The following is a 24,751-nucleotide window of genomic DNA, read 5'->3' on the forward strand; positions in this document are numbered from 1 at the left end:
GCGAGATCGATGCAGCTTGTGAATGGCTCATGGGAATTTGTATGAGATGCGAGATCTAAAATCCAGCTTTCAGTGGCTTTGACTAACGGCAAAACAGCGACGCTTGACCTACCGGAATATACCACGCAAGATGATGAAGAGGTCAAAGTGACTACGAAATATTATCCACTTGGTGTCGTCGGGGCAATTTGTCCGTGGAACTTCCCAGTCTTCCTTGCCGCCGGCAGGATTGCGAGTGCCGTTTCGACTGGCAACACCATAATCATCAAACCCTCGTGAGTTATGTGCCCATTATTGCCTGCTTTAGTCTCTGATTTAATTCTGTCCAGCCCGTTTACTCCGTACACTATCCTCAAGTTGGTGGAGCTGGCACAGCACTTCTTCCCTGCCGGTGTTATTCAGGCACTGGGAGGCAATGACGATCTGGGTCCTTGGATGACGACTCATCCAGGAATTACTAAGATCACTTTCACAGGATCGTCCGCTACGGGAAAGAAGGTCATGGCGGCTCCGGCTCCGACGTTGAAGCGCGTCACACTGGAACTGTGAGTTTGCGTCCTTGGCTCTCTGTGAACAGTCAAGGCTAACCAAGATAGTGGCGGCAATGACGCTGCAATCGTTTGTGCGGATGTCGATATTGACGCTATCATCCCCAGGATAGTAGGTGATAGTTAGTCTACCATTACAATAGTAGAATCAGAGCCTGCTGCTAATTGATTTCAATACAGCATTCAGTCACGCTGGACAGACCTGCATCGCCGCAAAGCGAATCTACGTGCAAGCATCAATCTATGATGAGTTCATGAAGAAGTTCACTGAAGAATGCAAGAAGCTTATACCGGGAAAGCTCGATTTAAGCCCTATTCAAAACAAACTCCAGTACGAGAAAGTCAAGTCCCTCTTCGCCGACTGCCAGAACCAGGGCTATGAATTTGCATTGGGAGGGCCCGACTTCAAACAGGAAACACCAGGATATTTCATACCTGCAGCAATCGTGGACAACCCACCAGAGCAGTCGCACGTGGTGCAGGATGAGCCTTTCGGACCTATCGCCCCCGTTCTGAAATGGGAGGACGAAGAGGAGGTTATCCAACGCGCGAATGGCACTGATCAGGGTCTTGGTGCTACACTGTGGTGTCGCAACACAGAGCAGGCTGAGCGTATTGCTCTTCGCCTTGAGGCCGGTAGTGTATGGGTAAACCGTGGTGTAGTACCACTGCCCACTGCTCTGTTTGGAGGCATAAAACAAAGTGGTCTTGGCGGGGAATGGGGCCAGCTTGGGTTGTTAAATTACTGCAGTGCGAGGACCTTCCATTTTGCGAAGAATTTCTGAAAGGAAAACCGTCTATGAAGCCCAAGTATCAATCGCTTTAGCATATAGCAAATGCTGTCAAAGAAATACAGTCGCAACTTCTTGCATCATTGATGCTGAGCATCAGGCTGCATTATTTTAGAACAACAAATATAATTATTCCTACCTTGGCCTGTTTCTGGGAGCCCGAAGTCGAGGGCCCAAAAGGGTGCTCCAAGGTGAATGTAATAAGGCTGTTACCCGCTTGGCTCATTGCATCCCCACAAATGACGGCCCTTGGTCCGACATCATATTTAGCCAACCTCGGGAACCCGGGACTTCCTTGACTCATCTCAATATCACGCAAGATATCACGCAAGTCTATTTAACCTCAAAAGTGGAGATGCCGACCGTGAGGCCATCTCTCATTTCACTCCCAGTGGAGATTCAATGCGCTATCTACGAACTCCTTGACCCCATCGGGTTGATATCCGTCAGTCAAACCAACTCTCAACTGCGAGGTATTATAAAGCCAACGCGACAGCACTTCGTTGAGAGACTTCTGGTCCTTGAATGCTGCGAAGAATGGGGCGGTGGCACGCCCATCTTGTCGGCGAGTGGGGGCCATCGTAACCCAGACTGGAGCCGACTGGAATGGCAAACCATGCGCTGGGCCTGCTCCGCTTGCCTTCGCCTTCTTCCGCACACTGCTTTCGATGACAGATCGCTTTTACGGCTTCGCTACAGAAAGCCCGTTTCGGGGTCACCGGCATCGAAGTTGACTACGAGCTGGAATCCATCTGGAAGGGTCGGGAGACCCCGTCGGAAGGGAGAGCCGCCTCTTGAATATTCGCCCGAGGAGAAACGAACTCGGCGACGATATGGACTCGCACTCTCAGATGATTGGAACCGCCCGCGCACATTCAATGAACTTCCTCGAAGGCTGATCAATTTCCAAGAATGCGGTATGTCCAGGTTCGAAGGAATGAGTCTGTCGAGATTTATCGACCTTAGCGACGAGCAAGAACACGAGCTACTCGTCCAAGAAGCACGCGACATAGAGGATGTACGCTGTGGCTTCAAGCGCGGACTGCGGAGATGCCTTGAATGCAGGTACCAGCGGAACGAGCTCAATCCCTATGGCTGGACAGACGGGGGCACGGAGAAAGTGCCCATTATGATCAGTCGGCGCCTCTCCTTCCCATCCATCACCGACCGCTACTTCCCAGATATCGGGGATGCGCTAGGGAACAAACGACCCGCGTGCGCCCCGCCGGTGTTTGCAGTTTACCGTGACAGCGCACGTGATCATCTGTGGCTAACACATATGGTCCGATGCCCTGGATGCTCGGTATGGCAGGAGTTACGGCATTTCCGACTGGGTGAAGTCTACGAGCATTGGCGAGCGAGTGTCGGGAGAGTAGGCGTGTATGAAGCCGAGGTGGGGAGAGTGGTTGGAAGTGTGGACGTCACCAATTGGGACGATAGGAGGATAACCAAGGAATTTGTGGACGGATTGCTCTGTAGCCGGTGCTTTCTACAAGAGCACGGGCGTGACGCACTTGGCAAGGAGCTTCTGCGATGGCTGAAGCGTATCCTGGATCTCCACAAAAGTGTACTCCGGCATCGAGTAGGATTCGGCTGGCCTGTATTCCAGCGCTGGTCCCATAAATGTCCCCGATCGTTCCGAAGGGAAGTTCAAGAGGTGGCTCGCGAGCCGTGTGATCTTGTGGAGAGGAATGAGGAGAATGATGACTTTACCGACTTTGATCTTGCGCTTTTACGAAAGAGACGACAACAATGGTTTGATTTACGGGCGCGCATGGTCGAGCAAAACAAGTTCTCCTGGCTTCCAGAGAACCCGTGGGTATTACACTGGAATGATTCGTACGATGAGCTTGAAGCCATGTACGTTTGGGTCAAAGCCGTTAGGCAGGTGGCGGAAGACCAAGTGGATGCATTGGTAGACTGGGCCCTGGAAAGCCAGACTATTCAGGGAAGAACAGTCTAGATGGATAGACTATGACTTAATGCCATTCCAGGCGACTGGTAAACCCATCGCTTAGAATAAACGGCTAAAGCGCTGATGAATAGCATCGATGTCAGTGGTAGACAGTGGTAGGCGGGTACTTGGAGCCGATTCCGATCCCGCGTACCTGACTGTTCCCGCCCAATCAAGGCCCTATCCAGAGCCCATGTGCGCCCGGTACGCGGAGACCGACGGCTTGTTTTCATTTAACTCGATTCGACGATAAACCAATTTGGCTATCTATCCAATGCACGTGGGACATTCGACGCATCCGCAATTACCGCTGCAGGTTCCCGATATGCAATGCACGCGATGGGCTTTATAACCCAGCCTCATCGCCGCCATGAAACGCGACACGGGCTCAATTTCTCACCATGAAGGCCACTACTGCTTCTGTGCTGCTCGCGCTCTCCGCCGCCGTCAATGCTCACCCGGCGGTCGATACCAAATACCCCTATACTGGCCCGAAGGTGCCCGTTGGCGACTGGGTGAATCCGACCATCAATGGCAACGGCAAGGGTTTCCCTCGTCTGGTCGAGCCGCCTGCGGTCAAGCCGGCCTCGTCTCATCCGACCAACAATGTCAATGTGATTTCGTTGTCTTATCTCCCCGAGGGCATCCACATCCACTATCAGACTCCCTTCGGTCTGGGCCGAGCTCCGTCCGTGAAGTGGGGAACCAGTCCCCACCACCTGAACCGTGTTGCAGAAGGCTTCAGCCATACGTGAGTACTTACCGCAGGATTGCTATGATTGCCACTGCCAAGAATACTGACAATCTTAGCTATGGTCGTACCCCGTCATGCTCTGAGGTCAAGGCCGTCACTCAATGCAGTGAATTCTTCCACGAAGTGTCCCTTCCCAGCCTGAAGTCTTCCACGACCTACTACTACCAGATCCCGGCTGCCAATGGTACTACTCAATCCGATGTACTTAGCTTCAAGACCGCCCAGAAGGCGGGTGATCCTAGGGAGTTCACTGTCGCCGTGCTGAACGATATGGGCTATACCAACGCCCAGGGTACTCACAAGTACCTCGCCCAGGCCGCCGAGGAGGGAACCGCCTTTGCCTGGCACGGTGGTGATATCAGTTATGCCGATGACTGGTATTCCGGGATTCTTCCCTGTGAGAGCTCCTGGCCTGTTTGCTACAACGGCTCCAGCAGCGAGCTTCCTGGCGGTGTCATTACCGAGGCTTACGAGACGCCGCTCCCCAAGGGCGAGATCCCCAACCAGGGTGGTCCCAATGGTGGTGATATGAGTGTGCTTTACGAGTCTAACTGGGATCTCTGGCAGCAGTGGATGGGCAAGATTACCAAGAAGATGCCTTACATGGTCCTTCCTGGTAACCACGAGGCCGCCTGTGCCGAGTTCGACGGCCCCGGTAACGTCCTGACGGCTTATCTTAACGACGACATCTCCAACGGCACTGTTGCCAAGGATGGCCTCACTTACTACAGCTGCCCGCCTTCCCAGAGGTTCGTGGTTGCCTCAATCTATTGTATTCGTCCTATAACTGACCCATCACAGAAACTTCACTGCCTTCCAGCACCGATTCCGCATGCCCGGTGAGGAGACCGGCGGTGTCGGAAACTTCTGGTACTCCTTCGACTACGGCCTTGCTCACTTCGTCTCTATGAATGGTGAGACCGATTATGCCGACAGCCCCGAGTGGTCCTTCGCCGAGGATCTTTCCGGTAACGAGACTCACCCCGCGGAGTCTGAGACCTTCATCACCGACAGCGGTCCCTTCGGCCGCGTCAGCAATGTGTCAGACACCAAGTCCTACGAGCAGTACCAGTGGTTGAAAAAAGACCTTGAAAGTGTCGACCGTGCCAAGACTCCCTGGGTTGTCGTAATGAGCCACCGACCCATGTACAGCTCTGCCTACTCCTCCTACCAGAAGCACATCCGTGCGGCCTTTGAGGCTCTCATGCTCGATAACGGTGTCGATGCCTACCTTTCCGGGTAAGTTTATCATAAAATTTGGGTAGGGCCCTATGCTAACAATCTACCCAGCCACATTCACTGGTATGAGCGCCTCTTCCCCCTTGGCAATAGCAAGATCGACACCGCCTCCATCATCAACAACAACACCTACCAGACCAACGCTGGAAAGTCCATGACCCACATCATCAACGGCATGGCCGGTAACATTGAGAGCCACAGCGAGTTCAGCTCCGGCGAGAGTCTGACCAACATCACCGCCATTCTGAACAAGAGCGAGTATGGTTTCAGCAAGATGACTGTTGTCAACTCCACCGCTCTGAAGTGGGAGTACGTCCGTGGTAAGGATGGCTCTATTGGCGATTACCTTTGGCTGGTTAAGCCCGGCAACGGCAAAGAGGCCGGAAAAGGGGGCCATGGCAAGAAGTCTCACGAGGTCGTCTTTTAGATGAAGATCTTAGTATCGTCAATTGCTTGTAAAAAAAATGACGCGTATAAAAATTCGGAGGGTATGGTTTGTTATCAGACCTGCCCCATTATGGCTATTGAATGTAGTATTGAATATGAGATATGATTCACTAAATTTTCCACATAATTGCCGCATATTTACCGCATATTTACCACATATTTACCACACTCGGAACTTGCATCTCCACCTACATTCGCCTGTGATGTCTTCGTGGAATCGCTGATTTTAAGTCCACTTCGGTTGTTTGCCGTAACCTTGTTCACTGTTAGGTCGGAGACCGTTCCGAGAACATCGGGGACGACATCCGACATGCAGATGAGCTAGGGCCAGAACAGACCCGAAAATCGCGAACCGAGAGCACCTGCCCAAATCAAAATAGAAAGAAAGATCGCCGTCCACCATTCAAGACACCCATCCGTGTATCTATATCGGCAACCCAGGTTCGGCTGTACTATTGCTTCGAAACTGTCCGATAGTAAGTTCAGATCGCCCGACTTTCCATTCGGAGATAAGACACCATTTACGGGGAGATGATTCGGAACAAAGTCCACATTGCTGTTCTCGAGACCGATGTCCCTGGTCAGGCCGTTTACGTGAAACGCGGCTTGTACAGCTCGCAATTTCGTGTACTCCTTACTGCGGCTGCGGAGCGCCTAAATCAAAATCCGGGAAATCTCAAGCATGGTCCAATCGATGTTCGAGTGACCGCGTTCGATGTTGTGGGAGGATTATTACCCCATCTTGAAGAATTGAGAACTGAATCTCACACCTGCAATGGCACGGACTGTTCAAAATCGCCCAGACCCATCGACGCAATACTAGTCACCAGTGCCGCAGCCGCCGCATATGATGATCTTCATTGGATCCCAGCACTCGAATCCTTCATCCAAACGGTGCATAACAAATATCCACTTGTCAAGATGTTCGGTTCCTGTTTCGGCCATCAGCTTATAGGCCAGGCGTTACTCGAAAAGAGCCCATCGCTTATCCTGAAAGAGCTGTCGACCAAATTCTCAGTTCAGGCGCAGCCAATCCATGAGATAGGCGTCCAGTCAATTACGCTTCACCCAGCGTTTGCATCAAGGTTCGCGCCCTTGGCTAGATTCAAGCAGAGGGAACCGTTTAGACTCCAGCTCATCCATGGCGATGTTGTGGCTCCTTCTCCGCTGCCTCTTAAGGAGGCAGAGCTACTTAATGCTTGTCTTCCTGAGCCTTGGATTAATATTGGCAGTACTGAGAAGTGTCTTATACAGGGTCTTTATTATCCTGGGCGTGTTCTAACACTCCAAGGCCATTTCGAGTTTGATGCTTTCGCTACTGCTGAGCTTTGCTTGCAGTTTAGCCGGAAGTTTGCTTGGCCTTCCGATCTTTTAGCATCTCATCTGGATGGTATTTGGCGCGCTAGTTGGAATGGTGAGGAGGATGATTCCAAGGTTGCGGCAGAGGCTGTTCTTTTGTTCTTTGCGGGCGAGGATTGAGAAATAAACAGCGTTCCTTTCATCTATTGCAAATATATAAAAAACGAAAGCCAATAGCTAGCTCCAATTTAAAGGACCTCGATCTATTGATATCATGGGATACTCACTGAGATTGAACATGACAAGGGTCATACAAAGGATCAACAGACAGCCAGCTTGATCTTTTGGAAACGATGCGCCCATCCTTCAGAATGGCCACCAGGTTATCCTGAATATGATCCAGCACCGTGATATCCTCAAGGGGATTAGATGTCAAGATGAGCATGTCGGCAATCCTTCCTCTCTTGATACACCCGAGTTGACCCTCCATTCCCAAATACTTTGCAGCATTGATGGTGGCCGATTGCAGAATCTCCTTCGCACTCAAAACACCCGATCGTATCGAAAACTCCTGGTTTTGAAGAACATGCAAGCCTGCCAAGAGATCGGATCCGTAGCAAATCGTTGCTCCAGCTTTGCTTAAAATTGACAGCGCGTCCAGTCCGCTTGCCAACACTTGTCGGTTTTTGATTTGGCTGGAACCGTCAAGAAACTTGTCAAACGGTGGTTGTGACATGCCGTGATAGGTGACCAAAGTCGGAGTAAAGACAACGCCTAATTTCACACAATAGGCGGCAGTCTCTTCGTCAATGAAATTCCCATGCTCGATGCCTCTCACGCCATTATCAACAGCATGCCGAATAGCTTCCACGCTATACGCATGGGCGGTGACATAAGTCTTTGACTGCTTAGCAGTAGTCTTTATCGCACGTATTTCCTCCGCTGTGAACTGGACCATATCAAGGGCATCTGAAGGAGACGCAACACCACCACCACACATGATTTTGATGAAATCGGCACCTTGCCTAAGCTCGTCGCGAGCAGCATTGAGGCACTCTGGAACGCCATTACATACGCGAGATAGGTAAACTGAGTGTCCACCGCAGCATTTGATCTCATCGCCTTGATAATTCGCACGGAAGTCACCATGTCCACCGGTTTGCGAGAGTGCCTTGCCGGCTATGAAGAGCCTAGGACCCATAACAAGTCCTTCTGTGATGGCTTCGCGAAGAGCAAAATCTGCGCCGCCAGTATCGCGAGCTGTTGTGAATCCTCGAAGAAGCATCTCGCGTGCTACGAATGCCGTGCGATATGCGATGCTATTAGGACTCGCAGAGAACATGTCCTTCAGAGAAGGCGAGCCAGGCGTCGCAGTGAGATGCACATGGCAGTCAATCAAGCCGGGACAGATGTATTGGCCTTGTAGGTCCACTCTGTTTGACCCCGTTGCTGGCTTCGTTGTGTCTCCAATGGTTACATTTACGATGCGGCCGTTTTTGATGTGGACAGTCGATTTCGGAATAACCACACCAGCTTCAACATCGACGACATTTGCGTTGAAGAATATGATTTCTGGGGCAGCTGTTTGAGGCAGCCACGGTTTGCTGCTTTGGTTACTCATAGTGCTCAGTGGATCGCGGCGAGCAATGCGGTGTTTGCGATTCGGGGTTCTTCCACCGTGGGGTGTGTCGTAATTTTTGCGGATTATCTCAGGCCGATTTAGCTCAAGTCTCTGCTGATTACAGCGCTGAAGGGAGGTTGCATTGGTCAACGCAGAGCGGGGAAGCTTCTCAAGAGATTGTCTCCGTGAGGGGTTCGACCGGGGCCAAAGTCCTCAACTACCGTAGCGATAAGCTTCGGCATGGCATCCCGGCACACCATGCCACATGTAGAAAAGCACCAGAGTTGACTTCGCCTTTGCAAAGATCTCCGATAGTGCAGTGATCCACGAGCGGGTTGGGGTTAATGAACAGTAGGATGGTTGGGCGGAGATGGAATCTCACCGCCAATGCTCCCACGGCTTTTACCGATTTAAACTCTTCTCATTTTAACAAGAAATGTCGAACTCACATTTCAGATGCACGGTTTGCCATCGAGGATACTCCAGCAGGAACCATTTACGGCGGCACGAGGCTTCGCGTAGGCTCTTTTTGACCCTGATGCACTACAGACCAGGTTAACGAAACCCCTCAGACAACCCGGAGTGTTCACCAGCTACCTGTGAATTTTGCGGCCAAAATTATTCAAGAAAGTAAGATGTCTTTCAGGGAATTTCACTTCGGTGCTAAGGGTCTAGGGATGCACTTCGGAGACACTACCAGAGCTGCTCCAGGATCGGAATCCAGCCTAAGCCAGGGCCGAACAAACGCGGTCCTTCACGCAAGGCGTGCGACAACTGTGCCAGGAATCGCAGTACATGCGATGGTGATGCTCCATGTGCCACATGTAAGGCCCATGGGAAATCCTGCTCCTATCGACGTCTCGGGGATCACCCAAATGACCCATTTATTTCCGACCCGAACACTCCCCGTGTATTGACAAGAAGTCAAACTACCCAGCGAGCTACGCTACAAAGTCAACAAGCCCGGGGCAATGACTCACTTCCATTTCTGTTGAACTATTCAGACTCGAGCATCCGTCATGCTGGAGATGTCAATCATGTTCTTTCTTTGCTCTCCACCACAGAAGAGCCGGAGGAAAGCCCCGATGCTGCTCTTCCAAGCCTCGAGCTCGGGGCTGAAAGAGAAAACATTTTTGCTGAAGAGTCATACGACATTTTCTTTGCCTCTTTGCAGGGCGAAAGATGTTCTCGAAATTCTCCAGCTCCAGAGGGATTGAATGATCCAGACAAACGGCATGTGGCGGCTATGAGTATACTGGATTGCTTGCTTCAAATACGTTCTGCAAACCCCGGAGCCTGGCAAGACTTCAATGTTGATCATGCGCGGGGTTTCTTTCAAGAGAGCAACGTTTATGATGCGACAATAGCTTACTTCGAAGAAACAGTGCGCCCTCGATCCCGCATTGTCCCGAAACCTTCTTTCGACCTAGATTCAATGTCTGCACCCCTTCTTCTGACTGTTTTTCTCATGGGCGCGACCTGTGGTGTATCCGACGGTCTCAAATGCCAAGCTCTAGAATATGCAGATATTGCGGAAGCTGCTGTATTTGAGAGTCCATCTTTCCTGCGACTTGCCTACGAAACCAAAGAACTCAACTGTCATTCTTTGCAGAAGGGAGCCATGGAAATTATACAGGCAGCGATACTCATCATCTTAGTACAGATATCAAGTTCCAACCCCGAGAATAGACGTCGGGTTCGGATCCAGCGATACCCAGCTTTGATATCCGTGGCTCGAATCACCGGTCTAACGAGAATTAAGAATATCTGGCATGATCCTGATTCTTCCTTGTGCCATGAGAGGTTCCTCACGAATGAGACTTGCATCAGGTTTGTAGCCACTAAATAACTCTTTTGCCTTGCAGTAAATAGCTGATTTGGGATAGGATGATGGCCTCTATTTCCATGATAGACTGTCATTTCATCATGTTTCAAAATGTTCCACCAAATTTCGCCCTAAAAGAATTACAGTTCGACCTTCCAGCCGAAGAACAAGGTATTGACATCCCCGACGAGGTCACATGGAGTCAATGGGCGATAAATGAGAGAAAATATCGGAGGCCACCATGCTTGAGTCAACTTGTAAACGAACTTTTGTCCGATAACTGGACCGGGCCTGAGGATCCGCGACTCGATAACATCGGCGTTTTTGCACTTTGGATTGTCATATCTGGTAAATCTCATACCCGACTTTCATGTTTTCTAGAAAACGAAAGGCTAATAAAACATCAGCATTTCATCCAATGGTGTTCCAATTGCGCTCTATTCCCTGGGATACAACTGATGCCACGAAACAAATAGAGAGAGCCCTCGAAAGATGGAAGTCTCTATGGGAACGTTTGCAATCCAAATTGACCCAGGATCAAATCTATCGGGCAGGCTTCATGACCCATGCACCGGACTTATGGAATTTCGCTAAGCTTTTACTCCGGACACCCTTACACGAAACTGGTGATATTGCGAGGGGTTCGATGGCTTGCGTGAACCGGCTGCTGAGGAGGCCTTCAAAATGAAACTTTTGTATAAACATACTCAGCATCTGAACGATCTATCGAGCCTAGTATGGTGACTAGATGTTACTCAGCGCCAATAGAAGTGACGAGCTCACACTGCACGCCAACACGACCCAGGAAGCCCTTCCACTCTGAACCTTTCCCAACCAACGGCCAGTATCCCATACCAAATGTTTCACGCCATTGAACGCATGGTACGTGAAGGGTATGGCAAAGCAAAACTTCAAAGCTGTTTTGATAGCAACAGGCAAGAACCCAGACGCAGCCACCAGAGTCGCTGAGTCAAAATGAATACCCATGGTCGGGGCAAGTAAGTAGAAAGTTGCGAGGCCATACAAGCTTCCAGAAAGAAGCACTCCCGTGATTCGGTGCAATGCGGATGCTGAAGATACATATTGCCATTTGTAGTTCGTGAGATGAGGGGCGATCGGGCGGTTTCGACGCTGGGCAACGAGGCGGTCGTGGGCGGACGCGGTCGTTATTTTCTGGGTTGAGATACATCTCCTCGCCGACAGGGGGATGATGCTCTGTGGAGGTGCGAGTGCTGGGTGAAACATTGCATAAAGAATTCCGGAGGCTCTCATGGCTGCTATTCCAGGACTTCGCGGCGAAGACCTGTGCAGGGTTGAGACGACTGCATTCACTCAGTAACGTACTACGCACGGTTGCCTTGGAGCTGCTTACCTGGATAATACATTTGGGCTCTCCTTGGAATGGAGACTATGCCAAAGTGTTTTGTGGTGACAAAAAAGGTGAAGAGAAAGACAGTGGGCGGCGTTTCCAGATCTATACTCACAGGGAGAGATACCCACAAGCGGAAAATACCCACATCAGGAGAAAACCCACACTAGGAAGATACCCACGAATCCACAACTCAGACACAAGACACCCACTCCCTCTTGACCCTAATTTGAAATAGACAGTATACTAGGCCACCAGCTCAGTATTATAAAGTGTAATGTGGTGAGGTCGCTCTAGAAGAGAAATCCCGAAGACTGTCTAACTCAATCTAGAGATGACCAAAGATCTGTAACATGGCATATTCGCAATTCGATGGAGATATATACCGCATTTTGGATCATTTGCTTTCATGGAATTAGTTTGCTTTCTTACTTTGATTCGAATGTTTCTCAAGAGGCGTGTCATATTCACAGAAGTATGTCGGAGAGAATGCCTGGGACATCAGCGTGCCCACACCTGGGCAGCCCGCAGTTCGTGAGTTCCTCTATCTATTCAAGAGCCTCATTCAGTTTACAAGGGGAGAGTATGAGTGAATTACCAGAACCAATCTGATGAACAGCCCTTGAATGCCGGTATACTTCGGCCCTGGATTAACCTTATTCCGAGGCGCGGGAAAAAAGCCGCGACTGAGATCATCGGTTTCCCTGTTATGACTGTCGACACCGAACTGACATGTTGTCTCCCATGGGACCGTCAGTGCCATCCGCCACATTGCTGCGCTTTCTGCGCTCGCAGTCTGGCTTTGTGACCGGCGCTTCAGCATGCGTCCGACCGCAGCTTCGGTCGCTGAGCCATGAGGCCGTCGCGACCGGATCATTGCGCAGATCCTCGAGCTGGACATGCTCTGCCAAGTCAGACATCTGCCCATCACTCGATACTGGCCTCATCAGCATTCCCGGCGCAAGACCTAAGTCAGCCGTGTCATCTTTGATTTCCAAACAGCTTATCATTCGACACGCCTCCACGAATCGGCGGCCATTCCTCAAACGCCTTTTCGACTTTCAACGAACCAAAACTGCCGAATACCAGAAAGCACGCAATCTCGGACCTACATTGATTGATGATGGAGAGGGCATCTTTAACATCGGCCGTGGGCTAGCGGCCAAGGCCTCGAACGAACTGCGGATACGATGCACGGAATTCGACATGAATGGCAACGTCACACTGGTAAACGGAGATTTCCGGAAATCAGAGTTGATCGCCAAAGTTAGTCTTCTTGAATCTCTGGGTCTAAGCCTTGAGCCTTTTCTGACTGGTTGTTTACTATAGTACGGCCTACTTCCCCGAGATCTCCGCAAAATCGACTCTTCCACACTTCCTCATATACTGGTTAGACCGCGCGCTATCTTAATTAACCTGTTACATCTCCGGGTCTTGATCAAGGCAGATCGAGTGCTTGTTTTCGACGCGTATGGATCCCAAGACTCATACATGCAATCGCTATTCATCTACGATCTAGAGGGGAAACTGCGCCAGAAACAGCCACAGGGAGCACAGGCTGGTCAAGCGTTGTCTTATGAGTTCCGCGCACTTGAAGCTGTCCTTATCAGCGTCACGACTGGCCTAGAGGAGGAGTTCAACGGAGTCAGGGAACCCGTCGTTCGGGTTCTCCGCGCGCTCGAGGAAGATATTGATCGTGATAAGTTGCGGCATCTCCTGATCTACTCCAAGAAGCTGGGTACCTTCGAGCAGAAAGCCCGTTTGGTGCGAGATGCCATTGATGACCTGCTCGAGGCGGACGATGACCTTGCTGCAATGTACTTGACCGAAAGATTGACCGGCAAGGAACGGGATGAAGATGACCATCAGGAAGTGGAAATGCTGCTGGAGTCATATCATAAGGTCTGCGACGAGATTGTACAGGCCAGCGGCAATTTGGTGACCAACATCCGCAACACGGAAGAAGTGTAAGTTTTAATCCAACTTGGGGAGCGAACTGGTTCTAACTCTAAACAGGGTCAAAGCAATTCTCGACGCCAATCGAAACTCGCTAATGCTGCTGGACTTGAAGTTCAGCATCGGAACTCTCGCTCTCGCCGCCGGAACCTTATACTCTGCCCTCTACGGAATGAACTTGAAGAACTTTATTGAAGAATCCGACTTTGGTTTCGGTGGTGTTTCGGCTATCTGCTTTGCCATTACTGGAGTTGTTTCTGTTTACGGTCTCGCCAAACTACGGAAGCTCCAGCGCGTTCGCATGTGGGGTGAATCCGGCGTCGGGGGCACCTCTCTGACAGCACTGACCTCCAGAGGTGCAAAGAACAATAACCGCACCAATTGGCGTGCCGATTCCATCGAACCGGTCTGGGGCAGTCTCCCAGGCGAAGCTCGATCCGAGCGTATTCGCAGACTTCGTGAAAACGCTGCCACGGGTGCTGCCAATGCCGCTTCACGAGGACCTGGTGCCCTTAACGATATACTGCACAAGGCGCAACCCCAACCAAGCGAAAAGAAAGAAGGCGGTTCTTAGAACGAATCTGCCTAGCCAGATACTACGAGCAAGGCTTCTTTTTAGAAGTCATTCTTAGATGCCTTCCACCTGCATATTTCACTGGATACCTCCTCGGATACACTTGATTATATGGCGTTCGATTTCAAGATTCCCAGCTCATAGACACGGAGTTGAGGGTCTTTCTAAACTGTGTACATTAACTAGCCTTCTTCCAGAGCACATTGGTGGCTCATGAGCACTCTTCTCACAGCACAATCTCATCTGATATCCACTTTCACATTAATTCACAGCTCATCATTTGGCTTTACCTTCCTCAGTCGCAGCATATCAACTCTATGTGGCCGCGCAGGCGCCTTAACCGTCCCATAAGACTTGACACTACCCTCTAATTTGAGTAAAATCAGCGCTGATGTAGATAGAAAAACACTACGTACGGAAGAAAGCTTACCTCAATACCGAGATTGCAGCGCAAATCAATCCTCACAAACTAAAATCTTCCCTGGATGTGATGTTTCCATTTGGGTATCTATCAACTGTGCGCCTGGTTCCCCATTCCCGGGCCCTCATGCAAGCTATGAGCGCGCTCGATCCACATCCGCGCGGAAGTTTGAATACCACCTTCCATGGCACACTCTCGCTCGACAATACTGTTGATCCTTTGAACTAGCTCGGTGCTTTCTTCACCTGGCTGTTTTCGTATGAGGTTGCTCGGTGCCAGGTTTCTTCGACGCGGGGAGAACAATTGCCGAGCGCCTACCACGCCGAAGTTTCGCGTGCTTGGGATACGCAGTTGGGTCTTTTCGACCTCGTATCCGATTTCTTCAGCGATACTCATTGTCTTCGCTGTTAGAGAGCCATACATCGAATTCAACATTCCGTCTCCGGTCTTCTCTTTGTCCTTGGCGGCTCGTAAAGCTCTCAGGTCTCCTGATGTGGGTTGTGGATTCTGCTCCACTGGCTTCGCTTCCTGCATTTGCGGGCCTTTGCTCTTCTTCGGTGGAGGATACCGATATCGGGATCCAGCGAGAGAGTGGGAGCAGCATGGAATGGAGAGAAACGGCAGCGGGGACTCCGGACAAGCGAGAGCAGCCATGAGCGGTGTCCAAACTGTAAGTTCATCCGCATGGTTGGAGATGATGAATGTTCCTTGTAGGAAGTCCCCAGTATGTGTTTTCACGCCAATGTCCACTGGACCAAGTGCATCGGCAAAGGGCTTAGGGATGTAGATGTTTTCAGATAAATGCTCTTGCACGGAGATGGGAAAAATGCCCCATGTCTTGCGCCGGCGAGCATCGAAGCCACAGCCCGAGTACCCTTCCATCAGAAGTACGTAAACCAGTACACCATTTCCACATGCCACATCTACAAAGCTCTGGAAAGCTGTCGCCTTTTCTTGCTTCGGGGTGGTTGTCTTCTCTTTCGGTGGATCAATGTCATACATCAACCGCCAAAGCTCGATGAGAAAAGCAGCGATGGCCAAGTCTTCGAAGACATGCTTGCTAGGCTCGGTTTTCTCAACCCAACGGTCACACAGGTCTTTGGCGTATAGCGTCTTGAGGCGGGCATAAGTGTCTTGGACTATGTGGCGGGGAACCACGTTGTCCTTAAATGAGCCTTGATCGGTGTCTTTGATTTGATCCTGGGGGTTATTTGCTTTTGATTGTTGAGCAAGTCGGATATTGAAGTTGAGAAGAACATGGAGAGTGCGTTCCAGACGGTTCGGTATGTCGGGTGTAAAGGGTAAGAAGTGGATTGACATCGTGCCTGCGCCTGTTCCAGGATAGGGGTCAAACCTGTATAAATATGCGAGACTCTTAACGAGTGGGTGGTAGAAGGGCATTTCTTCTTGCGCTGAGACATGCGGGGTGTACATGATAAGCAGGCGATGGGCGTCACTCTGCTCGTCAGCTTTATGAACAGCATCTGTGGTTCCAGGAAGAGCACCTGGAGATGCAAAAATATGGCACGTTTGCTCCAAAGCCTTGTCCAGGCTTGGATTTCGCGGTATCATTCTCCGTACCACAGTCCTGATCAGCTCGAATCCTTCAACCTTGGTTGCAGGCTTGGCTGGTATTCGATCTCCGTTTTCATGAATTGTGTTCAAGAGGCACAAGCTATCATGCAGTATATCTGCACGAAAAAGATGACTCGAGGTAACATTTGGGTTGGCCATTAGGAAAATTGCCGTGTCATACACAGCCAGAGACGAAATGTGAAGATCATGCTCATGGAGGTCTGGAGAAGTGAGCCAGCCTTCCGAGTCCATTTTCAGAGCAGATGGCCTCATGGTCTCTATCAGAGGCTTCCCTGAGAGCTTTGTGAGATCCCGAGTGTTCTTTCGGTTCGGCATGATCGGCTGGCATGTGGAGGATCTGACACGAGGCTAGATGTTGATATTGGGCATTGCAGGTATGGCGAGAGACGGTAATCTCAGAGTATGTAAATAGCCCCGTCCAATTACCATATCTTGATCCTCGACCTATGTATCACTCGTCTTCCCGTTCATGTTTGATCCTTGATCATTCCCATTGTGCGATGCCTCAATCCAGTCACGTGACTGATTAATCGCCGTTAAGCAACTAAGGGAAGTCCAGGAAGCACTTGAACAGATTAATTCAGATAGGTTCGACATGGCGAAGCTACTCCTTGAAACTTGTAAACAATGGCTTTGTTCGGAAAGCCCAGCAGCTTCGTGCTGCCCGACTGGTGTTCCACCCGAGGAACATCGTGAGCCGTGGTAGGAAGGACTATAGGACAGTCACAACTACGCAACTCAATATCGAACTGTTGCTTCTATAACAGCCATAATTTCCCCTCATCTCTGGAATTTGCTTTCTTTCCTAGTCACCAGTTTAACCCGGAATCTTTTCGGTTGATCTTATGAAATTACAGCCTGGTAAGAACACTTGAATTGAATAAGTTTCAGTCCACTGATTTTACACACAGTCCCAAGCAGCTTATACACCATGAATCTTCAAGCAGGGCTCTACGTCACAGTGCTAGCCCTCCTAGCTCTCCCAGGCCTAGTATCCGGATATTTCATTGCCAGCGCCATCCCAGTCATATCAAGCCCCATACCCTCAGCAGCTTCACCCCTCGCATCTCCCGCCGGCAAGGGTCACTGGGAATTTGACCTCTACAAGGACACCAAATGCACCCGTACCGCACGCACCTTGAAAGGAGATGGATCCTATGATTGCCGCACGGATGTGCCTAGTGGAGGGGCGAAGGGATACAATGTGAAGACCCTTGATTTTGACTGCACAGTCACGCTGTATCAGGATAGTGTGTGTTCGCAGAAAAAGAAGATTACAACCCTCTTGGCGAACAATCAGAACATGTGTTCATATGTTGGAGGGTTTACGAAGAAGGTGAAAGGGTATAAAGTGAGATGTTCGTGATTTGGTGTTTCTGTCCAGTGTTCGGTGTTTCGGTGTTTTTGGAATTGGGTGTTATTGATATTTTTTCTAATGGGTTTTACGATGGGTTTCAGGGGGGCTTCAAGCTTTCAGTTCTGGTAATTGAATGAATGATTATGTCTTACTCAGTCAAGGCTTTCTTGCATTAAGCGTCTGGTGAGATCGGTCTGGACCCATTGCTCAATCAGAGAGACCGTATCTCCAACGAGGAAATCGTAGTTTGCACCATGTGGGATGAACATGGATTGATGCGCTTCTACTTCATCTATACCCTCCATCAATACCGAATTCCAGTGAGCATTGTCGTTATGCTTCCAATGGTGAGAGGGCAAGAGAATGAACTTGCGAAGTTTCTGCTGGGTGTCATCTGAGCTGAGGCCAGAGTCTGATGTTGTAAGAGACACGCTTCCCGAAAGACTCTGACTATCGTGAGGGGTTGAAGTAGACAAAGTGGTGCTGGAGATATCAATCGATGGCCGATCCATGATGATCTCTTCGGTTTCCAGACCTTGCAAGTTTTGCTCTGAAGTGGGTGGATTTCTCGGTGGCAGTGGTGGTGGCAGTGGTTTTTGTGTCTGGGAATGAGAATCAGGAGTAGGTGGCTTCATGGCTTGCTCTGTCGGTGCTGCGCTGCTCTTCATGGAGCTGGTCTCGCTCTCTTTACAGATACTTGACGTCTTTCGAGGCTTTGGCTGCTGTTCGTCGAGGTCCATGTTGCTCATTGGACCGGCTATCCCATCTTCTTTAGAGATATCTTCTTTGGAGATATTTGGTGTTTCAGAGCCTTCCAGTGGCAGGGATGTTGGATTGTCGATCTGATCACTGTCCCCGTCCTCATTGCCAAGCTTCTCCTTGGACTTTCGTGGTATGCGCCCAGTGCTTGCGGTATAGTAGTTGACAAAACGGACCCTCTCGGGTTTGAATTCTGCGTTTTCTAGCTCAAGTAGACGTCGGTACCGCCGACGCAGCTCGGAGTAATTATTGACGCAGCCTGCAAACTTGAAAGATGACGCGACACGATCGTATATTGATCGTGAGAGGTTGTCTGTATTCTTGTTCACAAAATGCATGAGTCCCTTAAAGAAGCCACGCTGGACCAGGCGGTGATCATTCCTGAAAGGCGGGTCGAAGTTCGGACTGGGGGTGAAAGGCTTGTAGGCCGGCTCCATGCCTAGTGATTGCTGTTCTCCAACAAGCTCATCTTCAGCCGCAATATCCTTCTTTGGCATGGAGCTAAAAACACCAGTTGGGATGACGCGGGGATGTAATCCTAGGAAGGGAACGTCAAAGTTGACGAGTCCCAGGATTCGATGTTTTGGCTGGTCATTGAGCTGCAACAGCGCAACGTCTGCGGCCAGGATTCCACCGAGACTGTGGCCGAGCAGAACGACATCCAGATCCTCGGCCTCGTGTGGTGCTAGCCTACATCTACATTAGTCTCAACAGTACTGGCATTCTATGAGCCACGTACCAGGCGCTGAATTGTGTCACGGCTGTTTGAATCCCAGCCTCGCCCCAAGACTTGTATCGGGGATAAATGCGAGTGTAAACCACATGCGAATCGCTTAACAGGCTCGTTAACAAATCGTGAATATGCGCTGGGAGGTCATGAAAGCTAGCTTCGGAGCCCATGAAACCGTGAATGTAAATCAGTAATAGTCTCCGCCTCGTATCCTCAGGTGCTGGACCCCGAGGCAGCGACAGGTTGGAGCGATTGACACCCTCATAGATGTCGCCCTCCATCGCGGATCGCGTGGAACGAAAGGTGGACAAAAGGAACCGTGGACCTGATAAAACACGTTCCCACCTTTCCGCACAGCCACAGCACGGGGGAATCGACCAAGGCACGGCCCCTTTGCCACTTGTTGAGGGGCTAGGCAAAAGATAGGGTACAAACAAAAATACTGTAACATGAATCCAAGTGAAACCAAGGCGAGGATTTTCATTTGAGATCCTGGAAGATTCTTGATCATTGGTTCTTCTGTTGCCTCTGGGGATACTGTATCACGGGCGCGTACCTGACACGATATTTACGACATTTACAACATTTACAACCTTGACGACCTTGACGACCTTGACGACCTTCGCCACTGGATAAATTATTAGCTGCGCGCCCTACGTCATTTCTACCTGCGCACCTACTCAAAGGCACACATCCTCGCCCTTGACAGAGCGCGCGTCAACAACGATGGGAACCCGTGCAAATCCCGACGGGGACTCACCCCCGCCGTATTCCCCATATCTTGATCCCCAACTGGCCGCCGAGTCGGCCAACGTCCACTGTACGTAGAACCACCTGGTACATAGTTGCAAGACTAATGGCTCTCCCTAGATGACGGCCGCATTGATGTCAATCTTGAATCAAAGCTCGCCAAGCAAATCGCTCAAATCGCGAACGAGCAGCCAGAAGACCACCCGCCTGGGCCAGATTACAGCGCCCAAACCGCCGAGGGAATCTACTGTGATGTGAAACTGAACATAGTGATCCAGATCGTGGGCAGCCGTGGCGATGTACAACCCTTCATCGCGCTGGGCAACGCCCTTCAAAGTCATGGCCACCGCGTCCGCATCGCCACGCACGGAGTCTTCGAGAAATTTGTCAAAGACTCGTACCTGGAATTCTTCCCTATTGGCGGAGATCCCGCCAAACTCATGGCCTACATGGTCAAGAACCCAGGCTTGATTCCACAGATTGAAACCTTGCGTGATGGGGAGATCAAACAGAAGCAGATCATGGTAGCGGAGATGCTGGATGGATGCTGGAAGTCATGCATCGAAGATGATCCTGATACCAAGGAGCCCTTTGTGGCAGATGCTATCATTGCGAATCCGCCTAGTTTTGCTCATGTTCATTGTGCGCAGGCGCTGGGTATCCCCGTTCACCTTATGTTTACCATGCCGTGGAGTAGTACCAAGGCATTTCCACATCCGTTGGCCAATCTGAACTCTACCGATATGAACCCCAGGACGGCGAATTGGGTGACATATGGTGTGGTGGAATGGCTTACATGGCAGGGGTAAGTGCTGTTTGCGTAAATTGTGAGAATAGACTGACCCTGTGCAGGTTGGGAGACGTGATTAATCGATTCCGACGTTCGATCGATCTTGCATCTGTACCCGCAACAGAGGGGCCGTGTCTGGCTGAAGCGTTGGAGATTCCTTTCACCTACTGTTGGTCTCCTGCACTGGTTCCAAAACCCCGAGACTGGCCATCTTATATCGGTAAGTAGGAGAGGCTTTCACCGTGGACCTAATCGCTGACTATCTGTAGACGTGTGTGGCTTCTTCTTCGGAGAACCCTCTTCATACACCCCGCCTTCTGATCTGGCGGAATTTCTGCAAGCAGGACCACCTCCTGTTTATATCGGCTTTGGTAGCATCGTGGTCGATAATCCCGAAAAATTGATAGAGACGGTGCTTGCAGCAGTATCAAGAGCTGGAGTACGTGCAATCGTTTCAAAAGGCTGGAGCGAACTAGCCGGTACATCGGATGAAAACATCTTCTATATTGGCGACTGTCCACACGACTGGCTCTTCCAGCACGTCTCCGCCGTGGTGCACCATGGCGGAGCCGGAACCACAGCCTGCGGTCTCCAGAACGGACGGCCAACGACCATCGTACCGTTTTTCGGCGAGTACGTTCATCTCTCTACTTCAAGGACCCCCCAGAACACTAATCAAGCCCGTTCCAGTCAACCCTTTTGGGGCAATATGGTAGCCCGAGCCGGCGCAGGTCCTTCCCCGATTCCCCATGCCGAATTAGACCCCGACATCCTAGCCTCCGCAATCCAATTCTGCCTCACCCAAGACGCCGCTGAAGCCGCACGCGAGATCGCGCTCAAGATGCAAGTCGAGTCCGGTGTATCAGCCGCCGTAGATTCATTCCACCGCCACCTCCCCATTGACCGCATGCGATGCAGCATCATGCCCGACCAAGCAGCAGTATGGACATACGGCATCGGAAAACAGCGATTGATCCTCTCAAAAACAGCAGTCAACATCCTAATCGAGCACGACAAGATAGATGCCCGAAACATCAAATGGTACGACATCCCCCACCATACATCTTATGTGCACCCCCTAACCTTTGATATACAGCTACCCCATCAACCCAATCATAATCGAAAACCGACGCTGGGACCCCCCTAACGGGCGTCCTCTCTGCCGCGGGCGCAACAGGAACAGAAATGGCCAAATCGACCGGCGAAATGCTCTACAACCCGTACAAAGAATACAAACGTGCGCGTCTCGAAAGCGCCGCCAACAAAGCGCGCACCGGCGAATCCCAGAACCCATTCGACACCGGCGGACGAATGGTCGGCGGCACATTAACAGGCGTAGGAAAATTCTACGGAAACTACCTCAAGGGTGTTGTTATTGATATCCCCGCATGCGGCGGCCGAGGGGTTCAGAAGAGCGCCGCAGTTGTATGGGGAGAAGCCGAAGGAGTATGGGACTGTGCATGATTGGAGGTCTGGAGTTAAGGTCGGTGGGAAGAATTTTGTGGGTGGGATGGCTGGGGGTGTTGCGGGCTTCTTTACGTCGCCGGTGAAAGGGTTCATGGAGGAAGGGCCGGAGGGAGCTATGAAGGGGTTTGCTAGGGGGACGATGGGGTTGGCGACAAAGATGCCTTCCGGTAAGTTTTTCTTTTGGGGGAATAGGTTGGGTTTAATACTGATTCTTTGCAGCTGCTATTGGGTTAACGGCGTATCCGTTCCATGGGATTTCGAAGAGTATTGAGGCTGCGTTTAGGACGAAGACGCCCAAGGATATTGTAGGTGCGAGACTGAGGGATGGGTATGCTCATGCAAGTAGGATGCAATTGTCGAAAGACGAGGAGCTGGAGATTTGTCAGGTGTTTGATGCGTTGGTGTCGACGATGAATGCATAGCTCATGCAGTCATATCAAAGCAAAACCTGAAGTGTCTTGCGATGATATTGATTTAATGAATTACGGTGCAATTAACTCTTACATTTATCATTTACGAGATGAATTAATTTCAATCGAATAAATAACGCAGAAGATATCTTCCTCGTCAATTTCATATAGTCAAATGTGATACGACTTGGCTCGTAAGTCATCAAGTCTGGAAACTCTAGCATGGAAAGAAGTGAGAAGAAAAAGAAATGAAAAGGTCGTTCAGAACATTGATCCCCCCAAACACCAGCACATCTTTCGTCAGAAGCGGCGTATCCTGAAAGCCTAGAGCACGGAATCAGGCCCATGCCTTGGCCAATAGACTGCCCCAGAGAGGGATACGAGGATACGAGACCACGGAGAAATCCTTCTCCAGGCGCCTGATACTCATTCCGCATATTAATGGCAACGGAGTTGGAGGTGTATGCAAGCGTTGGATTGTTTTTTTTTTTCCTTTTTGGATGCAAAGAAGCCCATACCCTTACTCGATAGCGGAGCCAGAGGTAGCGGCGTTCCTGGGGTCCCACTTGAGCTTGAAGTCGGGTCCAAGCTCCTTGGCGAGGGCGGCCTTGACAGCCTCGAGAACGTGGGGGAAGACACCGAAGTTGGCGGGGTTCAGCTCGTCGTTCTCGCCGCCCTGGAAGACACCGGTGCGGACGAGACAGGTGTTCCAGCCGTACATGTTTCCACCGATGATGTCGGAGGCGGGGTTGTCACCGACCATGTAGATGTTCTTGGGCAGCTTCTTCTCGCCGTAGAGCTCCTCCATCCAAGCGGCGAGAACCTCGTCGGCGTAGATGTAGGTGGCGCGCTCGGGCTTACCGTACAGGGTACGCTCGAGCTCCTTGCCGGAGACAGCCTTGTAGTGGGCTTCGACGGCGAGACGGATAGCACCGAGGTGGAGACGGGGCGGGCCCTTGTGCTCGGTGGGGCAGAGAAGATCACCTTGGGAGAAGTAGATGGGGATGTGGTCTTGATCCTTGGTGGCGCGAGTGAGGAGTTGGCCGTTGTCAGAGTTGAGGAGATCAGAGATGATCTGGAAGTCGGTCATCTGATCGTAGGACTCGGCGAAGTAGAGGATGGCGTCGAACTTGAAGTTCGAGAAGTCGCGGGGGCGGGCAAGCTTCTTGTCCTCCTCGGTGAAGCGGCGGCAGGGAGAAATGGTAGGGTCCCAGGCGACGATGTCCTTGGGGTGAATGACGTTCTTGAAGCCGTACTGCTCGGCAACATCACGAATCTTGAAGCCCTCACCACCGAGAACCAGGACGTTGTCGTAGTACTCAGACAGAGCCTGCATGGGAGTGTGGGACTGGATGAATTGGTCGGTGGAGATGGGGTGGCCCAGGACCTCAGTGAGCTGCGCGCAGCGAGCCTCCTCAGTCTTACCACCACCGTTGGTCAGAAGAATGTAGGGGAATTGGATGCCTGTTTGTCATTAGCAAATTGGTTTCTTTCACCCAAAAAAAAAAAAAAAAAAAGTTTTCTTTCATGGTGTGGGGGACATACCAAGCTCGTTGTCACCGTTCAGGATGCGGAGAGCAACCTTAGCCTCCTCAATGGCCTCATTACCGTGTGCCAGCACACCGTCAATGTCAAAGGCGAAAGCCATGTTCTTCACCTTCTCGACCAGCTCGGACTGCATGGACTGGACCTGTCCAGCCAGGATATCCCGGCGAACGACACTGGGTCTGGAAGAACGGGACAGGCGCGACATGCGCGGAGACCGGGGAATGGGAAGAGATGTGCCGAAGGAGTTACGAGAACCACGGCGGTCCCGCATAGAGGGCTGAATGGACAGGTGGTGCATCATAGCAGAGGCAGCACCCAGAGAGCTGCGTGAGGCAGGAATCTCAAGTGTGCCGCCGCCCTCAGCGGGGATGACCTGGCCGGAAGGGTGACGGCCTTCGCGCGGCGAGAGAGCAGCCTGGGCATCACTGGGACGAGGGTCCCGGGGGGCGGCGTCAACGCCAAAGTCGGCATCTTCAAAGCGAGGCATGATGAGAGAAGATCGGAAGATCTACAGAGCCAAGTGTATAGAGAATAGGGTATGTAAGA

At 51.0% G+C, this 24,751-nt stretch overlaps 11 protein-coding genes across 11 annotated transcripts; 7 read left to right on the forward strand and 4 right to left on the reverse strand.

Moving 5' to 3' along the window:
• Positions 1-282: 282 nt before the first annotated feature.
• N7443_006349 (Redoxin) lies at positions 283-1,333 on the forward strand (the record flags this gene model as incomplete). The annotated part of the gene is made up of 3 exons (XM_056886405.1): positions 283-545; positions 597-670; positions 729-1,333. 3 exons carry the CDS (start codon positions 283-285, stop codon positions 1,331-1,333), a joined length of 942 nt encoding a protein of 313 aa, XP_056740054.1.
• Positions 1,334-1,694: 361 nt separating this feature from the next.
• On the forward strand, positions 1,695-3,302 carry N7443_006350 (uncharacterized protein; the record flags this gene model as incomplete). Its single annotated transcript, XM_056886406.1, has 1 exon — positions 1,695-3,302. The coding sequence occupies one exon, from the start codon at positions 1,695-1,697 to the stop codon at positions 3,300-3,302; it is 1,608 nt and encodes a 535-aa protein (XP_056740055.1).
• A 392-nt stretch (positions 3,303-3,694) lies between these two features.
• Positions 3,695-5,713, forward strand: N7443_006351 (purple acid phosphatase family protein; the record flags this gene model as incomplete). Its single annotated transcript, XM_056886407.1, has 4 exons — positions 3,695-4,044; positions 4,104-4,796; positions 4,849-5,286; positions 5,338-5,713. The coding sequence occupies 4 exons, from the start codon at positions 3,695-3,697 to the stop codon at positions 5,711-5,713; spliced, it is 1,857 nt and encodes a 618-aa protein (XP_056740056.1).
• A 551-nt stretch (positions 5,714-6,264) lies between these two features.
• N7443_006352 (60S ribosomal protein L24) lies at positions 6,265-7,212 on the forward strand (the record flags this gene model as incomplete). The annotated part of the gene is made up of 1 exon (XM_056886408.1): positions 6,265-7,212. One exon carries the CDS (start codon positions 6,265-6,267, stop codon positions 7,210-7,212), a length of 948 nt encoding a protein of 315 aa, XP_056740057.1.
• Positions 7,213-7,315: 103 nt separating this feature from the next.
• Positions 7,316-8,653, reverse strand: N7443_006353 (metal-dependent hydrolase family protein; the record flags this gene model as incomplete). The annotated part of the gene is made up of 1 exon (XM_056886409.1): positions 7,316-8,653. The coding sequence occupies one exon, from the start codon at positions 8,651-8,653 to the stop codon at positions 7,316-7,318; it is 1,338 nt and encodes a 445-aa protein (XP_056740058.1).
• A 3,926-nt stretch (positions 8,654-12,579) lies between these two features.
• N7443_006354 (CorA family magnesium transporter) lies at positions 12,580-14,377 on the forward strand (the record flags this gene model as incomplete). Its single annotated transcript, XM_056886410.1, has 3 exons — positions 12,580-13,113; positions 13,177-13,814; positions 13,864-14,377. 3 exons carry the CDS (start codon positions 12,580-12,582, stop codon positions 14,375-14,377), a joined length of 1,686 nt encoding a protein of 561 aa, XP_056740059.1.
• Positions 14,378-14,888: 511 nt separating this feature from the next.
• Positions 14,889-16,709, reverse strand: trm44 (tRNA (uracil) methyltransferase; the record flags this gene model as incomplete). Its single annotated transcript, XM_056886411.1, has 1 exon — positions 14,889-16,709. The coding sequence occupies one exon, from the start codon at positions 16,707-16,709 to the stop codon at positions 14,889-14,891; it is 1,821 nt and encodes a 606-aa protein (XP_056740060.1).
• Positions 16,710-17,325: 616 nt separating this feature from the next.
• N7443_006356 (Aspartate aminotransferase cytoplasmic) lies at positions 17,326-17,760 on the forward strand (the record flags this gene model as incomplete). Its single annotated transcript, XM_056886412.1, has 1 exon — positions 17,326-17,760. The coding sequence occupies one exon, from the start codon at positions 17,326-17,328 to the stop codon at positions 17,758-17,760; it is 435 nt and encodes a 144-aa protein (XP_056740061.1).
• A 143-nt stretch (positions 17,761-17,903) lies between these two features.
• On the reverse strand, positions 17,904-19,521 carry N7443_006357 (esterase/lipase family protein; the record flags this gene model as incomplete). Its single annotated transcript, XM_056886413.1, has 2 exons — positions 17,904-19,200; positions 19,250-19,521. 2 exons carry the CDS (start codon positions 19,519-19,521, stop codon positions 17,904-17,906), a joined length of 1,569 nt encoding a protein of 522 aa, XP_056740062.1.
• A 445-nt stretch (positions 19,522-19,966) lies between these two features.
• On the forward strand, positions 19,967-22,669 carry N7443_006358 (putative sterol glucosyltransferase; the record flags this gene model as incomplete). Its single annotated transcript, XM_056886414.1, is given in 10 exon segments — positions 19,967-20,060; positions 20,111-20,795; positions 20,843-20,891; positions 20,907-21,000; positions 21,050-21,413; positions 21,471-21,821; positions 21,877-22,017; positions 22,034-22,205; positions 22,228-22,414; positions 22,467-22,669. The coding sequence occupies 10 exon segments, from the start codon at positions 19,967-19,969 to the stop codon at positions 22,667-22,669; spliced, it is 2,340 nt and encodes a 779-aa protein (XP_056740063.1).
• Positions 22,670-23,177: 508 nt separating this feature from the next.
• N7443_006359 (nucleic acid-binding protein) lies at positions 23,178-24,692 on the reverse strand (the record flags this gene model as incomplete). The annotated part of the gene is made up of 2 exons (XM_056886415.1): positions 23,178-24,121; positions 24,203-24,692. The coding sequence occupies 2 exons, from the start codon at positions 24,690-24,692 to the stop codon at positions 23,178-23,180; spliced, it is 1,434 nt and encodes a 477-aa protein (XP_056740064.1).
• Between the last annotated feature and the right edge of the window lie 59 nt (positions 24,693-24,751).

Source organism: Penicillium atrosanguineum (assembly GCF_028827265.1).
Source record: "Penicillium atrosanguineum strain IBT 20685 chromosome Unknown utg000005l_segment0_segment0, whole genome shotgun sequence".
Classification (NCBI taxonomy): Eukaryota; Fungi; Ascomycota; class Eurotiomycetes; order Eurotiales; family Aspergillaceae; genus Penicillium; species Penicillium atrosanguineum.